Source organism: Stigmatopora nigra, chromosome 2 (assembly GCF_051989575.1).
Source record: "Stigmatopora nigra isolate UIUO_SnigA chromosome 2, RoL_Snig_1.1, whole genome shotgun sequence".
Classification (NCBI taxonomy): Eukaryota; Metazoa; Chordata; class Actinopteri; order Syngnathiformes; family Syngnathidae; genus Stigmatopora; species Stigmatopora nigra.
In genome coordinates, this window is record NC_135509.1 from 3,900,291 (window position 1) to 3,923,110 (window position 22,820).

At 34.5% G+C, this 22,820-nt stretch overlaps 2 protein-coding genes, 2 long non-coding RNA genes and 1 other non-coding gene across 8 annotated transcripts; 1 reads left to right on the top strand and 4 right to left on the bottom strand.

The window, feature by feature from the left end:
- Positions 1 to 1,853: 1,853 nt before the first annotated feature.
- Positions 1,854 to 4,919, top strand: LOC144182277 (uncharacterized). Of its 3 annotated transcripts, none has more exons than XR_013324733.1 (5): positions 1,854 to 2,182; positions 2,366 to 2,458; positions 3,863 to 4,176; positions 4,353 to 4,453; positions 4,752 to 4,919. It is a non-coding gene; the product is annotated as an uncharacterized LOC144182277 (long non-coding RNA). The 3 variants fall into 3 exon arrangements; XR_013324732.1 differs by having other exon boundaries at positions 1,855 to 2,182; positions 3,863 to 4,202; XR_013324734.1 differs by having other exon boundaries at positions 1,861 to 2,182; positions 3,863 to 3,925.
- Positions 4,920 to 5,813: 894 nt separating this feature from the next.
- LOC144186999 (uncharacterized) lies at positions 5,814 to 7,198 on the bottom strand. Of its 2 annotated transcripts, none has more exons than XR_013324833.1 (3): positions 7,154 to 7,198; positions 6,032 to 6,109; positions 5,814 to 5,941 (listed from the first exon to the last, which is right to left on the bottom strand). It is a non-coding gene; the product is annotated as an uncharacterized LOC144186999 (long non-coding RNA). The 2 variants fall into 2 exon arrangements; XR_013324834.1 differs by lacking the exon at positions 7,154 to 7,198 and adding an exon at positions 6,994 to 7,041.
- Positions 7,199 to 8,076: 878 nt separating this feature from the next.
- On the bottom strand, positions 8,077 to 8,158 carry trnas-gcu (transfer RNA serine (anticodon GCU)). Its single transcript has one exon. It is a non-coding gene; the product is annotated as a tRNA-Ser (tRNA).
- A 401-nt stretch (positions 8,159 to 8,559) lies between these two features.
- On the bottom strand, positions 8,560 to 14,324 carry LOC144193405 (adhesion G-protein coupled receptor F1-like). Its single transcript, XM_077712283.1, is given in 12 exon segments — positions 8,560 to 8,618; positions 8,868 to 8,925; positions 9,014 to 9,067; positions 9,320 to 9,361; positions 9,705 to 10,457; positions 10,459 to 11,076; positions 11,637 to 11,813; positions 12,007 to 12,191; positions 12,277 to 12,423; positions 12,520 to 12,648; positions 13,685 to 13,697; positions 14,304 to 14,324. Coding segments are annotated over 12 exon segments (2,256 nt in total).
- Positions 14,325 to 16,619: 2,295 nt separating this feature from the next.
- Positions 16,620 to 22,423, bottom strand: LOC144193406 (adhesion G-protein coupled receptor F1-like). Its single transcript, XM_077712284.1, has 12 exons — positions 22,393 to 22,423; positions 22,229 to 22,290; positions 21,874 to 21,998; positions 21,571 to 21,786; positions 20,576 to 20,776; positions 19,769 to 19,886; positions 19,454 to 19,652; positions 18,989 to 19,165; positions 17,536 to 18,909; positions 16,874 to 16,915; positions 16,681 to 16,719; positions 16,620 to 16,631 (listed from the first exon to the last, which is right to left on the bottom strand). The coding sequence occupies exons 1-12, from the start codon at positions 22,408 to 22,410 to the stop codon at positions 16,620 to 16,622; spliced, it is 2,583 nt and encodes an 860-aa protein (XP_077568410.1). The 5' UTR covers positions 22,411 to 22,423.
- Positions 22,424 to 22,820: the final 397 nt, after the last annotated feature.

Genomic DNA, 22,820 nt, shown 5'->3' on the forward strand with positions numbered 1-22,820 from the left:
CTGTACATCAATTAATATATTAATGTAATTTCAGTAATCGCACAAACCCCGATGTGATTTTTTTTGTTGAGTCCCACTGCTTTAACACTATATCGCCTATATTAACGTCATAGTTTTATTAACAGGAATCATCATCATATTGACCTCATTTAAATGTTGAATCTCAAACTGGGTACACACTGTAATATATATTCACTTGTGCTGTATGCCCATCACATTTTTGTCCCCATTTGCTAATGATGGACGGGAGCAGTGCAAAATGGAAATGCTGGAAAAATTCTAGTCAATGAATGCCGTGCAATTGTTCTCCTCGTACACCCAGAACAAAGTGATTAAAGACACTTTCCTTTTTTTTGTTTGTTATTTTTTTCTTACCTGTGCTTTTGCTGACAGGCGATGTGCTTTTCTTCTTCAGTTTCTTGTTCTTCTTGACATACCAACGTCTGCCTGAAAAGCAAAACAAGGTTATTTGTGATTGCAACACGTCAATGTGATCTTCTTACCTTGTTGTTGTTGTTGTTGTTGTTGTTGTTCACTACTCCTGTCTGGCGTTTTTCGCTTCAAGGTCTCTCGCTGTTGTTGGAAGCATCTCCCTGATAAAAAGACAAAATAAAATAGCATCCTTGCTATGAAGAAGATTTGATCCCTTTCAAGAAACATGGGAAAGTATCACTGACACACTTAGTGTGTTTTTAAATGATTTTAAACTGCGAGTATATGAATTATATACCCATCTCTAGGAAGAAGTGTCTTGTTTTCATCTGCTATCTTAACAAATTGGTGTACTTTCCATTTCCACTGCTTAACCTCCTTTTCCAACGGGCGCAATCTGAGGTCAAAGAGTAATCTCAAATAATTCTTAGGCGTTGCGTCTAATCTGTTGGTTTCACCAGATGGGATGGCCTTTCCTCTAGTCTAAGGATGGCTTGGATAGTGTTAACATGGTAGTCTGCCAACATGTATTATTTGGATTTTCATACCACTGGTTTGATGTGGCGTGTAGTACTTCTTTTTACTTTGTTACAGTCTGGCTGAATCATAGAATAACTGTAATTTTGAATAGCATATGACCTGAATACAGACTGAAGAATGGCCAAAAATAACAAAAAACTAGAGTAAATGTGAGATACTGTGCTGATTTCCCATGGTTGACCTTTCCTCTGACCTTCTTGCACTAATCTCAACGTGGAAAGCTACAACCTCAGTCACCTGAAAATCCCTCGTCCTGGCCTATGCATGACGTCCCTTGGCATCCCATTAAAATGCACCCCCGAAAATCATTTTATGCATCATTTTTACCTAAAAATATCTCGAACCGCGATCCTCAGATACGTTGGACCCCATTTTGTTCATCATAGGAATATATTTGCTCTATTTATGGGCGTATCTAGAAGAAAAGTCTCAGTTTTAATGATGGTGTTCAATAACCATTAATATCACAGACCCCTGGTGGCCCTCCCCCTTTCTTGGTGATCTGCCTGAGCTAATTACAATTGGCAGGCCTAGCTAGCACCCCCCCCCCCCCACCCCCCACCATCCAATATCTCAGCAGGCTGAGGTACCTGAATAGGACAGTGATATATGCACAAACTGTATTGGATGAAATGAGGTGAGGTTATTAAATTTGTACTGGTACATGACTGAATGGAATATAAAAAAAGAAAAATGGGGAGGAAAAAACGGGGATGCATCCTTTGAGCAAGAATTCACTCCAATGATATTTTGTGCTCAAATAAGTATTTTGTAATAGCAAAAATATATATCATGTGGTTTGGGATCTTTGTTTACCTTTTCTGGGGCTGCAAAATTCACGTATTTACAGCCGCTCCCCCGCCGCGCCCCCTGTCACGCCCCCGCCACACCCCCGCCACGCCCACTGACTAACGCATGTTATTATGAAAACAATGTATTTTTTTTTCAGTATTAAAATCCAACCAAGGAGCCACGCCCCCAGCCCCCCACATACACACACACTGACTAATGCACGTTATTATGAAAACAATTTCTATTTTGTGTTTTTCTATGTTTAATAGGCGCGGCCGAGTTTAGAGTTCAAATAGTCGATGTCATACAGCAAAATGGCGATTGCGACTGCACGGGCGTGTACTGCAGAGCTGCTCAGAGCTGACGATTTCCCGAAGAAACGCTGACAAACTTCGCAGAAGACGCTGCTGCACATGTTGTATGTCGTCGTTTGGGGATTTCGAAGCCCCGGTTCTCATCTTAAGAGCGATCTTTGACGGTAGCATGCATGCTCCGTTGGCGTGATGCAGCCATGACTGTAAAATGTTTGCAAACAAATTGGCTGCATTGCGTTACCGATCGCTCTTTGTTTTAAAACTAATCATTCCTTTGTGTGTTTCAGTCCCTCAACGAGCACCACCGACTACTGGGAAACATCAAGAATGTGGCCGAAAAGACCAGAAAGGATCAACTGGTTGACGCCTTAACACAGGGGGTAATTTTTAAATAGTTCCGATTTTCCCCGTTTAATATTTAAACGTCAGCTTTCAGTATTTAAGGATTTGCGCAATTGGCTCGTTTTTCGTCATGATGCATTCAAATTTTGAATGAAATCATTAAATGACTTTGCGTTTTTTAATTGCAAAAATCTGTGGATGAATCACCCACACAAATGCATTAGTGGATGCGAAAGGAATTAACAGTAATCCCTCGATTATCGCGGTTAATGTGGACCGTGATAAATGGAGAAACTGCAAAGTAGGGTCAACCCAATAGAATTTAATTAAAAAAAATACTATAGTGGCAAGTGGGGTAGCTTCCGCTTGAGTTTCAATGTGGCTTTTCATATTTTTTTCTGAATTTATAAAAGTAATCTGCCATGTAGTGGCACTAGGCACTTAAATAAATGATATAATTTTAGCCCCTTAACTTTCTTAAATACCTCAGGGTTAAACAGTAATCCCTCAATTATCGTGGTTAATGTAGAACAGACATGGCTGCTATAAAGGAAAAATTTAAAGTAGGGTCATCCCTATTGAATTTAATTTAAAAAAAATACTATAGTGGCAAGTGGGGTAGCTTTTCACATTTTTGTGAATTTAAAAAAGTAATCTGCCATGTAGTGGCACTGTGCACTTAAATAAATTATATACTTTTAGCCCCTTAACTTTCTTAAAGACCTCAAGGCTAAACAGTAATCCCTCAATTATCATGGTTAATGTAGACCAGTTATGTTGCGCTAAAGGAAAAATTTAAAGTAGGTTTATCCCTATTGAATTTAATTTTTAAAATAAATACTATAGTGGTAAGAAGAGAAGTAGCTTTCACTTGCCAGTTTCTGAATTTAAATAAATAATCTGCCATGTGGTGGAACTGCTAATATTTGATAGATTAAAACAATTATGTACTTTTACCCCTTTAACTTTCTTAAAGACTTCAGGGCTTGGATCTTTTAACTTTTAGTTTTGACAAAATATAAGTGAGGCATTTATTCAACCATAGTGCAGGGGTCATTTTTGACCCATTTAAACATATGGTAAAATAACTTTTTTTCTTGGTGTAAGAAGAAAAAATCAAGCATTTTAAGATAATTATTTTTTAAGAATGAATAGATTTTAAATGATTGACTGAAAAACTCCAGGCAAAAGTAGTTGGCTCCAAATGTTTTATTTTTTTTCAAAATAAAAGATTTCCCCAATTCTGGTAAAACCTTCCTTGCGAATGTATTTTTACTTGACCATTTGCAAGGTCTTACCTTCTATTTTTTTAAAAATGCATAGATTGATTCTGGTGTAACATCCAGCACTGATCTATGCATTTTTTCAAGATAAAAGTTGAGACCTTGCAAATGTTTTTTTTACTTAACTTTGTATATTGACCCTTTCTTTTTTGTTTCCAGAATTCCACCCAAGTCAAGATGGACTATACAACTCCCCCATTTCAGACATTCTTCCTGATTCTGGTAAAATCTCACTTGCAAATGGTTAAGTTAAAAAACATTTGCAAGGTCTTTCCTTTTATTTTGAAAAAAAAAATGTATAGATTAATTCTGGTGTGACATCCAGTGCTGATCTATGCATTTTTTTCAAGATAAAAGGTAAGACCTTGTGAATATATTTTTTACTCAACCATTTGCGAGTGAGGTTTTACCTGAATTGGGAAGATCTTTTATTTTGAAAAATGTCTGAATTGGGAGAATTCCACCCAAGTCAAGTTTGGCTACAGCACCCCCAAGTCAGGTAAAAATATTTGCAAGGTCTTGCCTTTTATTTTGAAAAAATGCATAGATTGGTGTTGGTGTAATAGCCAACACTGATCTATGTGTTTTTCAAAATAAAAGTTCATACTTTGTCCTAAACTTGATATATTGACCCTTTCTTGTTTTACAGAATTCCACCATTGAACAGATAGCCCCAGAAGCCTTAATTTCTTAATTTTTCCTCTGCTGGATGGTCAATGTGAACCAGTCTGACATTTTTCAAAATAAAAGGTAAGCCCTTCTCATTGTTTTTTTAACTAACTTTGTGCCTTAACCCCTTTTTCAATTTTCGAATCTTCTCCACCAGGTGGTGGAGAAGATTCGATTTTTTACGATGCTGGACCAACGACGGGAACCAAGCTACAAACTTTTTCAAAATAAAAGCTGGAGCTTTTATTTTCTGGATTTCCTGCTGGTGACAGGAGGAACTACTTCATCTTTTCAAAATAAAAGGTGAGCCCTTCTCATTGTTTTTTGAACTAACTGTGTACTAACCCCCCTTTTTCAATTTTCGAATCTTCTCCACCAGGGGGTGGAGAAGATTCGATTTTTTACGATGCTGGACCAACGACGGGAACCAATCTACAAACTTTTTCAAAATAAAAGCTGGAGCTTTTATTTCCTGTTTTGCCTGCTGGTGACTGGAGGAATTACTTCATTTTGCTCAAGTTTTTCAAAATAAAAGCTTTTAAATGTATGCATGTGTTTTGTCTTTATAAAAAAGTAAGTCATAATCAAAGTTAAAATATTTTATTTACAAGTAAACATTTTAAATTACACACTTAGAAAAATTAAATTAAAAAAACACTTAGAAAAAAAATGAACAAAAAAAAGGGAAACACTTAGAAAAAAAAATGAACAAAAAATAAGGAAAATAAACACTTAGAAAAAAAAATGAACAAAAAATAAGGAAAATAAACACTTAGAATATTTTTTTTGAAAAATGGGGGAATAAACACTTAGGCAAAAAAATTGAAAAAAAAAGCAGGGGGAATAAATGCAAAAAATTGAGGGCATCTATGTAGGAAAAAAAGCTGGGGGAATGAACAAAAAAGCTGGGAAAACAAACTGATTATCCAAAAATCAGGGGAATATATTTTTTTAAAAAGCTGGAGAAATAATATATTTATGATTTAATAGCTGAATAAATAAACCATATTTTAAAAGAAAGTTTGAGCAGTTAACACTTAGAATATTTTTTTAAAAAGTTGGAGAAATAATATATTTAGGATTTAATTTTTTTTAAAACCAAGGGGAATTTAACTTTTATTTTAATAGCTGAAGGAATAAACCATATTTTAAAAGAAAGTTGGAGCAGTTAACACTTAGAATATTTTTTTTTTTTTTTAAAAGCTGGAGAATATATTTAGGACTTTTTTTTTTTAAACCAAGGGGAGTAAACACTTGGAGAAAGAATAAACACTAGTCTTGTACTTGTGAAATTGACTTAAGAAAAATCTACTTAAATGAAGTTTCTAATCTTTAATAATATCCTTGTGGACTTTACCTATAGAAGAGGTCACAACACCAACTTATGTTCAGTGAAACCTCACCATAAAGATCAGATATCACATCATGGAGTTCCACAAGATTATAATATTTAAAGCTTTTATTTAGTTTGGATGAAGACTTGGATACTTTGCAATAAACAAATACGTTAACCTTTGAGAAGCCTGCCAGTCATCTCTGAAGTGCAGATAAGTCACAAGTGACATGGACCTGATTGACAAAGAAGAAGAAAACAAAACTTAATATAGATAATTAAAATTCACCAAAAAGGCTTAATGTTTTCTTTTGAATTAATTTTACCTTGATCTGGCCCAATCTCCTCTCCTTTAACCTCGAGGGCGTGTGTTCTGGACACTCTGGAAGAGCTGCATCCGGATGCTAAAAAGAGAGAACTTGATTTAACCAAACTAGTTGGGAGTTGCTAGACTTATTGCAAAATGGAGAAATCTTACAAACTTAATATACAATCAAGATAATGAATGAAAATAAGTTAGTGACTGCTACGTGCTATCCTTTTCCCTTTTTCAGAAAGGGCGATTAAATATACACAGTAGCAATAACAGTTAGAAGAAAGTTGACAACTATTTTTTTATCAATAATTTTTTAGTGTGAAATCAGAACAATTACAAATTGGAAATGGGTGTTTAGAACTTGTGCTGAAATCTATCTTTACATACAACATTAGTTGTACCACTGGATGTAATTTAGGAGAGAGCATCTACCCATCATACTAACTATACTAATGTTGATAAAGCTGACAAAAAAACTCAGTAATATACGATCAAGCTAATAAATGAAAATAATTTAGTGCGCAGTGTTGTGCTTTTCTTTTCCCTTTATCAGAGAAAGGTGATTAAATATACACAGTAGCAATAACAGCTAGAAGAAAGTTGACTAAACTATTTTGCATCAATAATGTTTAGTGTGAAATCAGAACAATTACAAATTGGGGCGTTCAGTACAGATAAGGCGATTAAATATACACAGTAGCGATAACAGTTATAAGAAAGTTGACATAACTATTTTGCATCAATAATGTTAAGTGTGGAATCTGTTTACATACAACACAAGTCGTGCCACTGGATGTCATCTACCCATCAAACTAACTATACTTACGTTGACATCTCGACTTTGTTTGATTAAATTAAAAGTATTTCTACACGACGGAATAATGGACAGAAAACGGACAATACGATTAAAGCCAAATGAAAAGTGTAGTCGTGTCACTAATGCTAAAATAGCTGTTCAGATGCGGCACACACCTGGAGAGGAAAAGGATCTCAAACTTCAATTGTCGACGGTGTATTGAAGCTGGCATTAAAGTAACAGATTAACCGGCGTTTTGGGCACAATCGAGTCCTAATAAATCTCACGATGGCGTGATAAAACGCAATTATGACCGTAAAACGCAAGAAAACTTACCTCGTTCGGGTGCAAGTGTCTCGACAGCCGGAAGAGAAATGGCTTCCGAAAAGAATGAGGTACCGCGCATGTGCCAAATTTAAACAGCTGGTTGGCCTACGCACAATAGCTGTTCTTTTTTGTTGCAGCCAACAAGTACTGCCCTCCTGTGGCGTGGCGTAATTTTGCAATTACCACGCCCATACAGTAAAGTGAGGATCTTGCTGCTCATCTATGGAATTCCCCTATACATCAATAAAAATACCAATGAAAATGAAAATGAAATGAAAATCAAAAATACTTACATCTAAAACTCCCTGATAACCAAAGCTTTATCAGGATGATCAAATCATTTTTTCCTATGCAGGAAAGAAAAACAAGTTATCTGGTGGTGGTTTAGATATAATTTATTAAAAAAGAAACCCAACAATAACTGTGTTCTTTTTTTTTTTACATAATGATCAAGGATTTTTATTATCGTAGACTCTTTCATCAGTTTCAGGTTCATTACAGAAAATGTTTATAGTACAGCGTTGTTCAATGTCTCCTCATTGCTTTAATAATAATAATAACTTCCTTAGGAGTGCTGGTCACATATCTGTACAATATGATTCTATTTCTTTTCTCTTTAATCTGTACAATTTTGTGAAGTCATTTAAAAAGGCCGTCAGCAATTAAAGGAGCTGCTTCTTCTCTTGCTATTTTTTTTCCTCTTAAATAGTTGCTCAAATAAAATATATTTCCCTCCTCACCCCAAGCTTTTCCCTAGGAAAAGGGATCAGGAACAGTAGGGTATTGGGCAAATACGAAACCTCTCAAAAGGGATCAGGAACAGTAGGGTATTGGGCAAATATTCTCTACCGAAACCTCTCAAAATGAATGAAGTCCAACACCCTAACGCCCTTTTTTTTAATTCTTATTCCATGGCATTTGTCAAAAGTTGTCGACGAGGATGGGATTCGAACCCACGCGTGCAGAGCACAATGGATTAGCAGTCCATCGCCTTAACCACTCGGCCACCTCGTCTTGTAGCGACGTCCTGCAATATTTCTTATTGAATAGGACAACCGTACGCGCGTTCTGTTACAAGGACGTATAGAAGTTCATTACCTTTTTAAAAACCTAATTTACATATATTTCACATAAAAAATGCTTACCTATATCTCCACAAAGCGAAATTACAGTACGTCCTCTCCTCATATTTAAGCATCTTGTGCACCATCTTGTGGTGTTCAAAGCACACTACACCCAAGTGTCAAAGTGCATATACCTACGCAAGGACTACTGGCATCGGTGCAACTTTAGTTTTTATAAAGTAGATTTTATCAAAACATTTTAACTTTAAAGTAAAGGCTTGTTAGGAAATAAGTAAAATAATTATGGAAAAGTTTGTTTTGTATTCAGTGTGAGCAAAAAAGCAAGTATCATCATTGACAGATGGCAACATGAGATGATTCAGAAGGGTTTGATGACAGGTCATGAATATCTGGAAGAAACAGACAAAAATACAGACTTTTTATTATTTGCAATTGGTATTTTACACAGTTTTAAGACCCCAGAGTTGTGAGACCAACGCACAAACCACTGTTCCACTGGCCCACCCATATTTAATCATTGTTAAAAAAAATGTTATCATCAGTTTAGGTGTTTGTTTTGATGTGTAAAATCTAATTAATGCATTATTTTCATGTTAATCCCATGGCAGATTTGCCACCACTCTTAAAGTTATTATTACCTTTCTTCCCAATGTTCTTCCAAAACTTCCACTGACATGAGTTTGAAGGAGTGATGGTCTAAAAGAATTGAAATATTATAATGTTAATACATTATAGGTGATAGTTTTTTTGAGCTCCTAAGAAAATATGCATTGATTTTGCTGACCTTTTTCTCACTTGTATAGGTTTGAGTCATGAAGTTCAACATTTCGGACCGAACCTGAAAATTCAAATGCACAAAAATGAGTAGTTTTGACAGATATATTTGAGGGGATTACTCTTATAGATAAACTTCTCCGCATTCAAGTGCATGACTCCTGCAAAATCAAATAATTTACTGGATGTTGCTTAATTATTACCTTTCTCAAACCAACCACGGATAAAAATAGCAATTGGCAAGAATGTTACAACAGTATGTGGAAGGTGAGTGAGATTGCTTAAATTAATTGTCATTCATACTTTAGCCACTAACCTTTTTGTCCAAGAGTGTTCCAAAAAATAATATGAACAACCCCTATGAGAAGACAGAGAATATTTATAATTAATATTTTTATAGGTTAATTTAAACATGATCTTTCCAGCCTCAAAACATATTTTTATAAATAACAAGTCACACCAGAGTATAATATTACGCCAATCAATACAATGTTCAATAAGAGGAAGAAATAAAAGATAAATACTCATGCTGTATAATCATTTTTTAAACATTAGCACACAACTATTACAAATCCTTAATTAACAGCAATTGAAACATTCGCGATAATCTGACTGGTTGAGACTAAAAAATAAAAAAAAGGACAATTACAATTCTAATTAACAACATAATATTATGTTTTATTATAACATCAGAAACTTACCTGTAGGGAATTAAAGAGGGCAAACATAACATGAAGTGTCCAATTCCCAGAATCACTTAAAGTTCCCACTCCAAGACTCCATGTTATTCCAAAAAATGGAGTAAGAATGGCCACGGTCCGAGCTAGGACACCAACAACATTCTTCTCATCTCCTTGTACATGACTTGGCTTTTTCCGTCTCTGGAGTACTTTAGCTATCACTAGAATTAGGATTAAAAAATTTATAAACACAATAAGCAATGCCGGGCTCACAAATGCCAGGAGAGCTTTGGACTTTTTCCAGTTGAGCCAGCAGCTTACATCTTGCTGAATATAAGACTTAACAGGAGCATTAACGACAATTGTAATGGTTGCAATAATCAGTGGAGCCCCATAGCCAAGACAAAATCCAATGGCTAACATAGTGCTCTTAGAAATAGCCTCAAAGAGACTGACTGTATAATAAAGCAACAACAAACCATAATTAAACATCCAAAAAAAGAGGGCTAGGTAAAAGAAATGGGTGAAAAAGGTAACTGCAAAGCACACCTGTAGATTGTTTGTCCTTCCAACACCAATAATGAAACAAAAGTTTGCAATCAAGAGACAAAACGCAATGTTAACAATGGAAATATGGCGTAAATGTGATGTGTTGCTCTTGCTAACTTTTCTCCATACAAGTGTTTCAATGCACAGGCATAGAACTAAACAAAATATGGAAATGGTGATTCCGATATTGGTGATATAATTCAACACAAGGTCGTTTGGAGTCGTTTGGAGCATGAGGTGACATTAATATGGAAAATGAGGTTAAATGGTCACACTGACATGTAACCGACTCATTTACTTCGATAACAAGCTTGCAGCCTTCATTGTCCCATCCTCCAAGACCATTGAAAAGGGTAAAGTTCCAAAATACACACTGAGGATTTTCCAGAGACTCATTTATGATGTCAAACTTAAATGAGATATTGTTGATGTTGTTGTCAGATTGAACAAGTACAACTCTCCCATTGATGACTCTGTCTGTTGCGTTGTTCTCATCTCTTGGAGGAAGTACATTGTCCAAGGATTCAAAAGTTATCAAGGTGAGATTTGCTGGTCCATTGGAGCCTTGTATGTTTATCTCTATTGTAGAATTAAAATCCTCATTAAAACTGGTTGTCATTGAAGTTTTGTTCAAGATAATCAATGGCGTTTCGATGTTAAAAGATGTATTATTCAGTCTACTTGTTATACGCTCAAGAGAAAACAGTAAAAGTGAGCTTAAACTCTCCTTTCTAGGACTGCGAATTCTTTGTCCAAAGGTTGCAATGACGGCTTGACGGTTAAGAGTATCCCATGATGCTCTTGCATTATCCATGATGAGAACACTTGTGGTGGAAAGAACACGCTGTATTCAAAGGAAAGAAAAAGGAAATATAAAGAATCCAACATTTTTGGTCTAAACAGTTAAACTTAAAAAGGGAATAGGGGATATGGGCTAAGGCAGGGGTGGCCCGGGGGTCTTTAAACTTTAAAAATTTGACAGATGGGCCGGGTCAGCACAAGATATGATACACATAAAAAAGTGCATCCGTTAACAGCACATATTAAACATAAACAGAAAAAAGGAGTAAAGTATTAACATACTCATCATTAAAGTAAAAAGTATAGAGTACTAAGTAAAGTAAAAAGGAATGTATTAAGAAATATTTAAATGTAATTTAAACAAAGATAGAGGGGCTGTAAAACACGAAAAATAAATAAGAGTGGACAGAGCTACTGCCATTGGCTTCCGGGTGACGGCGCCATCTTGGGAAAAAAATAAATAAATAAAAAAAGGGAAAAAAAACATTTGGACAACGTTGGCGGGCCGTATGTGGCCCGCGGGCCGTAGTTTGCCCAAGTGGGCTAATGGGGAAAAAACTCAATATACTTAGTTTAACATTTAAATGAGAAAAAAGAACTTACCGCAATATGATCCTGATTTATCAAGATTTCAGATGTTCCCATAAAAGTTGCTACATTGTCAAGAATTTCAACAATGGCTTTAATGTTGTTTGGAGATTCAGTTACTTGCTGACTCAAGGTGTTAGTTGTATTGCTTAGTTCACCCAGCAACTTCGGAAAAGTCGTTTCATTCAAAAACTGAAATTTAAAATGGAAAACAAATGTTACAACCATTGCATGCCTTAACCTCCTAATCTTTGCAGATTTTTAAATCCTATTCAGGATGCACTGCATTAACTTGTTGATTTAAAGGGTGTACAAAAAGAGAACATAGTTTTATTGTAGTTGGGCTTTTAACTTTGTGTGAGGATGGGGAAAAAAGTAGCCTCACCTCAGATTCTACAAGTAGATCGACAATTGTTTGCAGGGTGCAGTTGTCATCCCGATCTTCCCATTCTCCACTTTCTCTGCAAATGGCATATTTTTCTCCCACCTCATTTTGTCTACATGAAGCTCTGGCCATGTCATTTAAAAATCCATTTCCAAATTCTGGATCATTAATACAAGTGAATTCACCTAAAAAGACAAAAAAAAATAGGCAACCTTATGTAAAAGGTCTATTTATTGATATGTAATGACATAATGCAAACTTTGACCTTACCTGCAGCAATGCAGACTGATTTGAAAGTCAACACATTATGTTTGCATGAAGTTTCATTACAGCATTTTAAATTATGGCAAACTTCCTTGCTCCAAATGTATCCTTCAGAACAGTTGCAAGAATATTCCTCTCCAACATTTACACACTCTAAAAAACATACAAAAAAATCACAGTTTGCAATTGTGAAGACTTGACTGTGTAATAAATGAAACATATATTAATAATTGCTGTAATGGACTTTACCGGCCACCAGTTTAATATCTTGAAGGGTCACTTGGCAATCATTTGTTGTTTTGTTCAAGAAAGAAAGGATCATATCCACATTCTGAGTGGCATTACTTTCCATCAAAACTTCAGCGATGTAGTCTGTCCCTAAAGAAATATTAGTTACATCTTTGTACTTTGAAATTGATAAATTACAGTGGTACCTCGACATACGAGTGCCCTGACATATGAGCAATTTGAGATACGAGTAAAATTGTCTCTCTCCCTGCAACTAACTTGTGTAATGTCTCTCTACGAGCACTGGGCGGAGCGTTGCTTTTTTTCAGTGTTTTTTTCCCCTTGTTAGGCAATGCGAATGACGTATAAACTACTTCTCATTGCCAAGTGGTCATGCGTTATCCTATTGTGAGGACATTTGTGTGCATCATTTTCAGAATATTTTGAAGGGAATACCAAAACAAACAACATTTGATCGGTTGCTTATGAAAGTTAGGGTGGAGGCGGGGCAAATAGAGCCAAACCGGTAGAAGACAGGTGTCAAAATTTCAAACAAAATTAGAAGTAAATTTAGTGTAAGGTTAGATTAAATTTATTTTTGAGTGTGTATGCATCGTATTCCAAGTTCATTTTAATTTATTTGTTATGTTACAAGCACGTTGCCATGCAATAAAGCCCCCCTCTCTTTCTGTCCATCTCTCTCTCTCCCCTCTGCAAAATCTGTCCAATTTTAGTACTATTAAACACATTTTAGTACTATTAACCCACTAGTTATTGATTATTTTGTTAATAGATGGAGAATTAGAACAAGTAAAAATGTTTTTCCAATCCAACATCCTGTTTTGGGTGTTCTTTTCAGAGGTTTGGAACAAATTAATTAGTTTTTAGTTAATTTCTATGGGAAACGTTCATTTGAGTTATGAGTAAGTCGACATACGAGCTCAGCCCTAGGATGAATTAAGCTTGTATCTTGAGGTACCACTGTATATGCAAAATTTGATCAATAATGTTGTCAATAATAGAGCCATTATTCAACCCATCAATCAAACTGTCATGGAAGTGGATTAGGGGGAAAAAAGGTAAATTGAAATTTCAAATAATGTAACGTCATCATGCTGTTTTATACTCACAGAAAATGATCAGAAAATGAATAATTGCGATGCTACAAATATATACATATACGTACCAGCACCACAACCCTGCAAATCACAAGAACCGACAATTAGAGAGTGCACAATCAAGAGCATCACAAGAGAAATAACAATTACTAGATCAAATAATAATTTTCTGATCTTCAATAGTGGAGAAAAATGTAAATAAAAGCCAGTTTTTCTATCAATCCTGTTACTATTTTAGCCAGTCTAAGCATGTCCACCCTTTCTCATAATGTAATTAATACTCATTATCAAATGGTTATGCTTAAAAACTGTATATATTTATGTTTTTAAATGATATTTTATCCTCTATCAAATGTGATATCGTATACTTAAATGTGTTGAACATGAAGGTAATTTATAATAGTTGTTGCCTGTCCATTTAAATTTGAACTTTTACCTAAAACACATAATAAACCATCAAAGTTAAAGAAAGTGGTAATGCAAGGCAAAAATGTAATGTAATGTAAATAAATTAGAGCATTGGCAGAAAATATTTCTTTTTCACCTTTCAATGCTTGATTAATCTATTTTTTAATATGAATCCCAACATTGTTATGTGCAATATTTACAGAGAATTTTAGTTAGCTGCAAGTTAATGTTATAGTCAATAACAAGAACATTCATGAAATAAAATATGAGTATTATTACCTGATGGCAAATGCATGACATTCCAATCAGAAACGGAAAAACTGTGAGAAACATTCTGTTCCAAGCCTACAAAATAAATGTATTAAAAGTCAGAATATTTCAATAAACAGTGACCTCTGACTGTGGATTGCAGAAATGAATGTTGACTTTCTTCACAGTTCAAAGCTAATGCCAGCCACACAAAGCACAGTATTTAGTCCATCCTTATTTTTTTACTGAAGCATGTAAATCAAGCCCACATCAAGTTTAGTATTACAGTAATTTGGTTTACTTTCTATAACTGTATAACAGCACTTCATTCACTCCTATCCGCAAATGTGAAACCACAAAATTTGAATTGACCTCAGAGTTTGAGGACAGGGAACATGTTTGTATATTAACCCCATTACTAGGACTACTACAACTACTAGCATTATTATTATTATTGTAATTTAGAATAATATTACAACAGACAATTGCATTCAGGATGTACAAACAATCTTTTAATCACGGAGAAATTCCATCATACAAGAATACCCACATAAGGGTAAGCAAAGAATATGTAGTATATAAAATATACATATAGATGAGATAAGATTAACCTTTATTAATGCCATATTTGGCAAATTCAGTTTGTAGCATATATATATATATATATATATATATATATATATATATATATATATATATATATATATATATATATATATATATATATATATATATATATATATATATATATATATAGATATATATATATAGATATATATATATATATATATATATATATATATATATATATATATATATATATATATATATATATATATATATATATATATATATATATATATATATATATATATATATATATATATATATATATATATATATATATATATATATATATATATATATATATATATATATATATATATATATATATATATATATATATATATATATATATATATATATATATATATATATATATATATATATATATATATATATATATATATATATATATATATATATATATATATATATATATATATATATATATATATATATATATATATATATATATATATATATATATATATATATATATATATACATATATACATATATACATATATATATATATATATATATATATATATATATATATATATATATATATATATATATATATATATATATATATATATATATATATATATATATATATATATATATATATATATATATATACCCATTTCTACATACAACAAGGGGTTTTAGTTACACCTAAATTATGGTAATATGTACAACAATTTCAGTATAATACAATACCCACATCTTTTGGATTATGAGCAACAATAGCTTCTGTTATATTTGTTCAACAATGTGAATATGTCAGAGTAGCACAAGTAATAAAGTACTTCAGCATTCATGTGACTGCATATCTTAAAACTTAAGTAGTATTCAGATCAATTTTGTTGCTTGAAAAGCCAGAGCAGAACTGTCACACTGGTCATTCAAGCGCTGGGAGCACGAGATGAATTTGTGGCATTGGAAACGTTTTTCTGACCTACAAAAAATAAACACCAACAGACACATTGTTTCAAAGGCCATCTTATATAAAAGCACAACTGTATACAATATAATTCATCCCAGTTGCTGTGTTTACATTGTGGGTGGTTTTGTGCTTTTGTTGTTGAAATAATTTGGTTACAAGTCACTGATGGTGTAATAGTTTACTGGTCAGTGACGATATGAGCGCGATTGGTAGTGCTATCCGACTGACTAGCAGTCAATCTGTTGTTTAAGTTTTTTTTACGATGAATAAAAAGGACTGAGGAGAAATAGGTTTATTATGAATAAGAATATCAGACAGGCAAATCAAAGTGTTTCAAGAGAGTCTAAGAGCCTTTGGCCCTAATATTCAACTATTTTAAAGCATTTATTTTAGGGTACGGCTTATACGTGGAGGCGGTCAATATGTGAGAAAATAAGGTCATTCTTTTAAACTAGGTCAAAAACTAGAATTGTTAGGTTTGTAGAGTTGTCAGTTTAGGGGAACTGAGAAAAGGAATTAAGGACTCCATGAACTGATTCTAATCAATTCCCTCACCTAAATGATTGTTATGCATGAAAAATTCATTTATAAGGCTCACCTGCATGATACATGAAAAGGAACATTTATAAATCTATTTTCAGATAGCAAAGACAGTGAAGTTGTAATACCTTTTTTTCCAAATAAATTGAAAATCTTTGACTGGCTTAAACTTGCAAAAGTGGTACTCTGAAAGAATTGACATAACTACATGTTAGTATTTCATTCAAGAAAGGCTACATGAGCTGCTAACAAAAAAAAAAATAGATGGATTTTGTTATTGCTCGTCACACTTACATTGCTTTGAGAGAACATTTGCGATATTCCTGAGCGAACCTGAAAATAGCAATGCACACAAATTAGCAAAATTTTGTCCAATGTATTTTTAGAGGGACAAATATGACTGTCTTTTAGACAGTTCCAATGGACCTGTATTCAAAGACTTATTTTTTTTTCCACTCTATTATTTAATTTTGGTAGAGGCACTTACCGCATTGTCCAAGAGTGTTCCAAAAACCAGTATAAATAAACCCTGTGTAAACCCAGAGAAAAGATATCAAAACAGGTGTATCACAGGTTAGATGATGTTATCATGTACTTAAAAAGTTCAATCAGTTCCACGTGTTTACAGTATCTTGTCTCATTAGCCATGTTTATTCAGGAAATTCAGATATTTGAATCGAATCCTCATTGCAAAATTTAATTTTGTTTTTTGACCCGTTCAAGAAACATTTAAGCATGGAACCTTGCAAAGGGAGTATTAACCAGCATCGACTACAACCTAAAAGTTCAAACAAAGGTACTTTTATTCTGATTGTACTTTAAACTGACTTGTTTTAAGATTTTTATTCCTGTATTTTTACAAAAAAAAGTGTAATGAAATTCACTTTTATATGAGGAGATTTATTTGGTCATTCTTTCCAGTCCTTGTCTTTAAGTTGTCAAATTTAGTTTGCTTGTTTGTTGCAAAAAGCCAACAGCAAAAAAACGGAAGAGACATCACACTGCTAATGTGGACTTGATTGACTGATTATTAACAGTTTAAGTATTAGCTGGGTAAATATTCCCACTTAAAATGATCATACACCCTTTATTGGAGGAGGTGCTTGCCTTCAAATGAAAGACATAAATCCCCTGCAGAGAAAATCTTACCTGTAGAGAATTAAAGAGGGCAAACGTAGCATGCAGTCCAAGATTATCAGGGTCAGTTAGGGTTCCCACGCCGAGACTCCATGTTATTCCAAAAAATGGTGTAAGAATAGCCACGGTCCGAGCAAGGATCGCAACAAAGTTTTTTTCATCATGTTGAGTACTAACTGACAGTCCTCGACTCCGGATTAGTCTAACTATGACCACAACTAGAATTACAAGATTTATGAACACAATAGCCAATGCAGGGATAACAAATGCCAGGAGTGCCATGGACTTGGTCCAATTGAGCCAACAGACTGCAGTTTCCTGAATATAAGAATTGACCGGTGCAGTTACGGCTATAGTAACCGAGGCAATGAGCATTGGGGCTCCATAGCCAAGACTGAATCCAATAGCAAACATGGTGCCGTTAGAAACAGTCCCAAAGACATTGACTATGTAATAGAACAACAACAAGCCAAAATTTAACATCCAAAAAAAGAGGGCTAAGTAAAAGAGATGGATGAAAAAGGTAACAGCAGTGCATACTGGTGGATTGCTTCTCATTCCTGCAGAAACACCTGCACCAACAATGAACCAGATGTTTGCAATTAGGAGAGACACGGCAATATTAACAATGCAAATATGCCGCAAGTATGCTGTGTTGGTCGTGCGAACTTTTCTCCATAATACAGCTTCTATGCAGAGGCATATAATTAAAGACAAAATGGAAATTCCGACCCCGATATAGGTGATGTAATCCAATACAGGGTTGTTCGGAGCACGAGGTGACATTAAAATGGAAAATGAGGTCAGATGGTCACACTGACATGTGACTGCATCATTCTCTATTTCAATCAGCTCACAGCCTTCATCGTCCCATCCTCCAAGACCTTCGAAGAGGGAAAAGTTCCAAAAGACACACTGAGGACTTTCGAGAGTGTCATTAATGATGTCAAAATTAAATGAGATGTTGTTGATATTGTTGTCAGACTGAACAAGTACAACTCTCCCATTTATGACCCTGCCTGTAGCGTTGTTCTCATCTCTTGGAGGAAGTACATTGTCCAAGGATTCGAAAGTTATCACTGTGAGGTTTGTTGGCCCATTGGTCCCTTGAATTTCTATCTCCACTGTAGAATTAAAATCTGCGTTGAAATTGTTAATGAATGAAGTTTTGTTCAAGAGTATCAATGGTGTTTCGATGTTAAAAGAGGCATTGCTAAGTCTACTAGTTATACCCTCAAGAGCAAACAGCAATAGTGAGCTTGAACTCTCATTTCTAGGGGTAATGATTCTTTGTCCCAAGATTTCTATGATAGCTTCACTGTTAAGATTGTTCCATGCAGCTGTTGCGTTATCTAGTGTAAGGACGCTTGTGGTTAGAAGGACATCCTGAATAACAAGAAATGAAAAGACAAACAGTTAAAACATTTGGTCAAAAGGCTGCAGTGAAATGAAAAAAAGGACATACCTCCATTGACTCCTGGAATATCTCAACATCAGATATTGTTACAAAGGATGCAACATTGCTAAGAATTGTAACAATGGCGCCAATGTTGTTTGGAGATTCAGTCACTTCTTCACTCAGTGTGGTGGTGACATTACTCAGTTCTTCCAGGAACTCTGGTAAAGTGGTTTCATTCAAAAACTGAAATTTGGGAGGAAACCAATATTATAAACAATGAACGCCTTGTGTTATATTGTGTTATGTATAAAAACGGTTGAAACACTTGAACTCAATAAAGTCCATTTAATGTTTTCAGATTTTTTTCTTTACTGTATAAGCGCACTGTATTATCGGATGGGCTCGTTAATGCTTTGATCAGAGTGCAAACATACTACATATGGAAATATTGTTCCATTTTTTTCTCGTAGAAGTTCAATAATCTTCACATATTTTTAATGTGTGTGGGGTGGGGAGTGTAATTGATCTCACTTGAGACTGAAAAAGTAATTCCACTAAAATTTGAAGGGTGCAGTTGTCATCCCGATCTTCCCATTCTCCATTCTCTCTGCAAAAGGCAGTTACTTGTCCAACCTCATTTTCTTCACAAGAAGCTCTACCCGTGCTATTTAAAAATCCATTTCCAAATTCTGGATCATCAACACATGTGAATTCACCTGAAAAGACAATACTAAAATGTTTACCTCAGCAATTTGGTGTGTGCACATGTGATTACTGGATTTGGGGAGGGGGTTCACTATTTATTCGGTGTTATCATTTGAGACTCAGTACTTACGATTTGTGAACAACAAAAATGTTGCAATCCGTTGAAATTGAGTGAAATTATTGGTTAGACAAGGGATATTTAATTCCCCGTTATCACAGTCTGCCTGTGTTATTGTGGTCAGACTTTGAATTGTTTGACCTGGTTTAAAGAGTAAGAAAAACAGAACACAAAAATGTGAACATATCATTTGAAAATCAAATTCAACAGAATTAAGTTCTCTTTCAATTTGTGAAATTTATAAAATTTAATTCTTCTTGCTTCTTAGCACTCCAATAATATCCCCAAACGTTCACTATCAATCAATCCTCTTAAAGATAGATTATTAATAAGAATGGCCATTCAGATTTTTAAAGAAAAATTCATAGGATCTCCGAGGACTTGCAAGGTCAGGAAAAGATCTATTCAACCTTCACTGTGAGTACAAAGTTCATACATTTTTAAGCTTTTTTCCCCTCTGTGTGCAGTGTTAGATTCATGTGCTTTTGCTTTAGTCTTGACTTTTTTCCTGTGTAATTTTCTGTCACCCAACGGTTCTCTATGTCTCGTTAACTCATATCTGTGAATTTAAGACCCCCTCGTCAATGTCAAGTCAATGTTAGGTGTGCGTCCCAGGCATGTTTGAGTCTTTTGTTCCATTTTTGTAATTTGGGATTCCCTGCTTTTGTTTGGACTTTGCTTTTGGTTTCTTTAATTAAAACCCTTTGACACTAGTGAAATCCAAACAGTGCTAAGTTAACAACAATTGCCTTAACATTATAGATTTGTAAAACTATCATACCAAGACAAAATTTAAATTAAAAAAAAAAGTATTTCTCTTTCATTTTTACCTGGTTCTCCGTTTACATCAAACAACACCTCGTAGGGAGCTTGGACAGAACACTGGACCGACACTTGCTGCCCAACTTCACATAAGAGATTATCTTGAAGGGGATCCAGTCTAATTCTTGGTGTTTCAAAATGAACCAAACGGTTCCTGGAGTTACTCCGGAAACTTGAATCACCATCAAACAGGTTACATTCATAGAATCCTGAAAGAACATTGTTTTGTGAATAACAAAACTACCCCAGTATGGGGTACCCGAGTGGGCTGATACATGGGGTCCGGTCCCTGTATGACCGGTGTCAGAATCTGGTCCGTGTAGATGGCAGTAGTCCATATCTGTTTCTACCAAGGGTTGCATTCCACCAAAGCTTCCCTATGTCACTGATTCTGTTCATAACTTTTAAGGACCGAATATCTAGGCACAGTTGAGGGGTCCAGTTTGGTGACCTCAGTTTTGCATACCTGCTTTTTGCAGATGATGTGGTTCTGTTGGCTTTATCATTTGCAAACCAGTGTTAAGTGCTCAGATGAGAATCAGCACCTCTATATCTGAGACTATGGTCCTCAGTTGGAAAAAAGTGGCATGCCCTCTCTGGATCAGGGATGAGACCCTTCCTCAAGTGGATGATTTTAATTATCTTGGGGTCTTGTTTACAAGTAAAGCAAATTGGAACGGGCGATCAACAGGCAGATTGGTGCAGCATTTACAGTGTTTTCCATCTGGCCCGAGGAATGCCTTGAGATCTTCCCAGAAGAGCTGAATGAAGTGGCTAGGGAGAGGGAAGTCTAGCCTTCCCTGCTAAAGCTGCTGCCCCCGCGAACCAAACTCGAATAAGGGAAGAAGAAAGACAGAGGAAGAAAATTCTATCCCCAACTATTCCAGTAAGTGACAATAAAGCATTTTTTTTCAAATATTGTTGCTGTTCTCTAATTTATGAGCAAAGGAAAGTTTGCAAACATTTTTAAAATGGACCTTTAGATATTTAAAATGTTTCTTACCATCGTCAGTGAAAAAGAAATTGGTGATTGTAAGTGTTTCCATTCCATTTTCTTGTGAAAACGTGTGTTGACCATCTTCATTTATTACAACACCATCAAGAGTCCAAACTGTCGAAGTGACACTTAAGTCTAGGTCTCTTGGTGGTGGACCACATGTCACATTTAAAGTCTCTCCAAAAAATACAGGACTTGGTTCAAATGATAAGCTTGTTCGGCCTTTGGTTGAAAACAAACAGATAAAAAGTACATTAAGGTGATATGGCATTAAAATGTCTTAGTTTTTACGGGAAAACAGGTACTTACTTTCAAACACCACAGGAAACAAGTTCTTCAGGTCATTAAACATTCCCGCCAGAAGTGCTTCAACATCTTCATCTCGAATTGTAGTATTTGCAACAATTACAAAATCACCAATTGTACTACCATTCCTTTGTAAAAACATTTCAAAACAGATTACGTACCTTGTTAGTACCAACATAAAAAAATATTTAATGATGCTTCTCTTTTCGTTTTTGTCTTTTTAAGATTTGTCATTCCTGGCACAACAATTTGACCAGATGTGGTGTCATTTTCATTCAGTAATGAAATAAAAACTTAAAAATGTGTAAAACTTTTATGAAAATTTGGAAGAATTTGTATTTTAGAAAATTAAATATACCTGAAACCTGAAAGAGTTACAGATTGTAGTCCTTCAATGTGGATCTCAGCTTGTGTTGTCATCTGTTTGAGAAGGTGAGCGGATCAAAATGTGGGTTTCAACAGATGTATTAATATCAGCAATCATCAGCACTCCTTGAAGCAATCATTAAAATTTTAACTTACGGAACGTGAAAAGGCCATGTTAACTTCGTTATCTATGCTGTTGTATGATTCATCAAAATCAATATCCAATATAAACGATACCATCTCTAAAATGAAGTAAAAACTTGTCAGTATACATATACAAAGAATTTTTTCACTGAAAAAAAATGTTGTAACTTATTCACCTGTTACTCTCCGTGTAACTGGAACTGAGTAGAAAAGATGAAATGAAATATTATGCAATGTTTCAAAGATTTTTTTGGACAATTCTAGCTAAATTTCACAAAATAAGAAGTGGAAAATCCACAACAAAAAAGGACAATGCGGTCAAGTCTTTTGTTTTTGAGGTGCCGAACAATAAACCTGACAAAGACAATGTTCTATAATAAATTTAGCATTCTTTCTGAATAATGACTCGCAAGGGTAATCACTTACTTAAAAAACAGTAC

Excerpts from the sequence above, each read along its gene's own strand:
- LOC144193406 (XM_077712284.1), bottom strand. Across the intron at positions 18,910-18,988 it reads TATTCCAGGAGTCAATGGAG|GATGTCCTTCTAACCACAAG; the intron begins GTATGTCCTTTT and ends CTTGTTATTCAG. Across the intron at positions 16,916-17,535 it reads CCCTCTTTAATTCTCTACAG|GGTTTATTTATACTGGTTTT; the intron begins GTAAGATTTTCT and ends GGGTTTACACAG.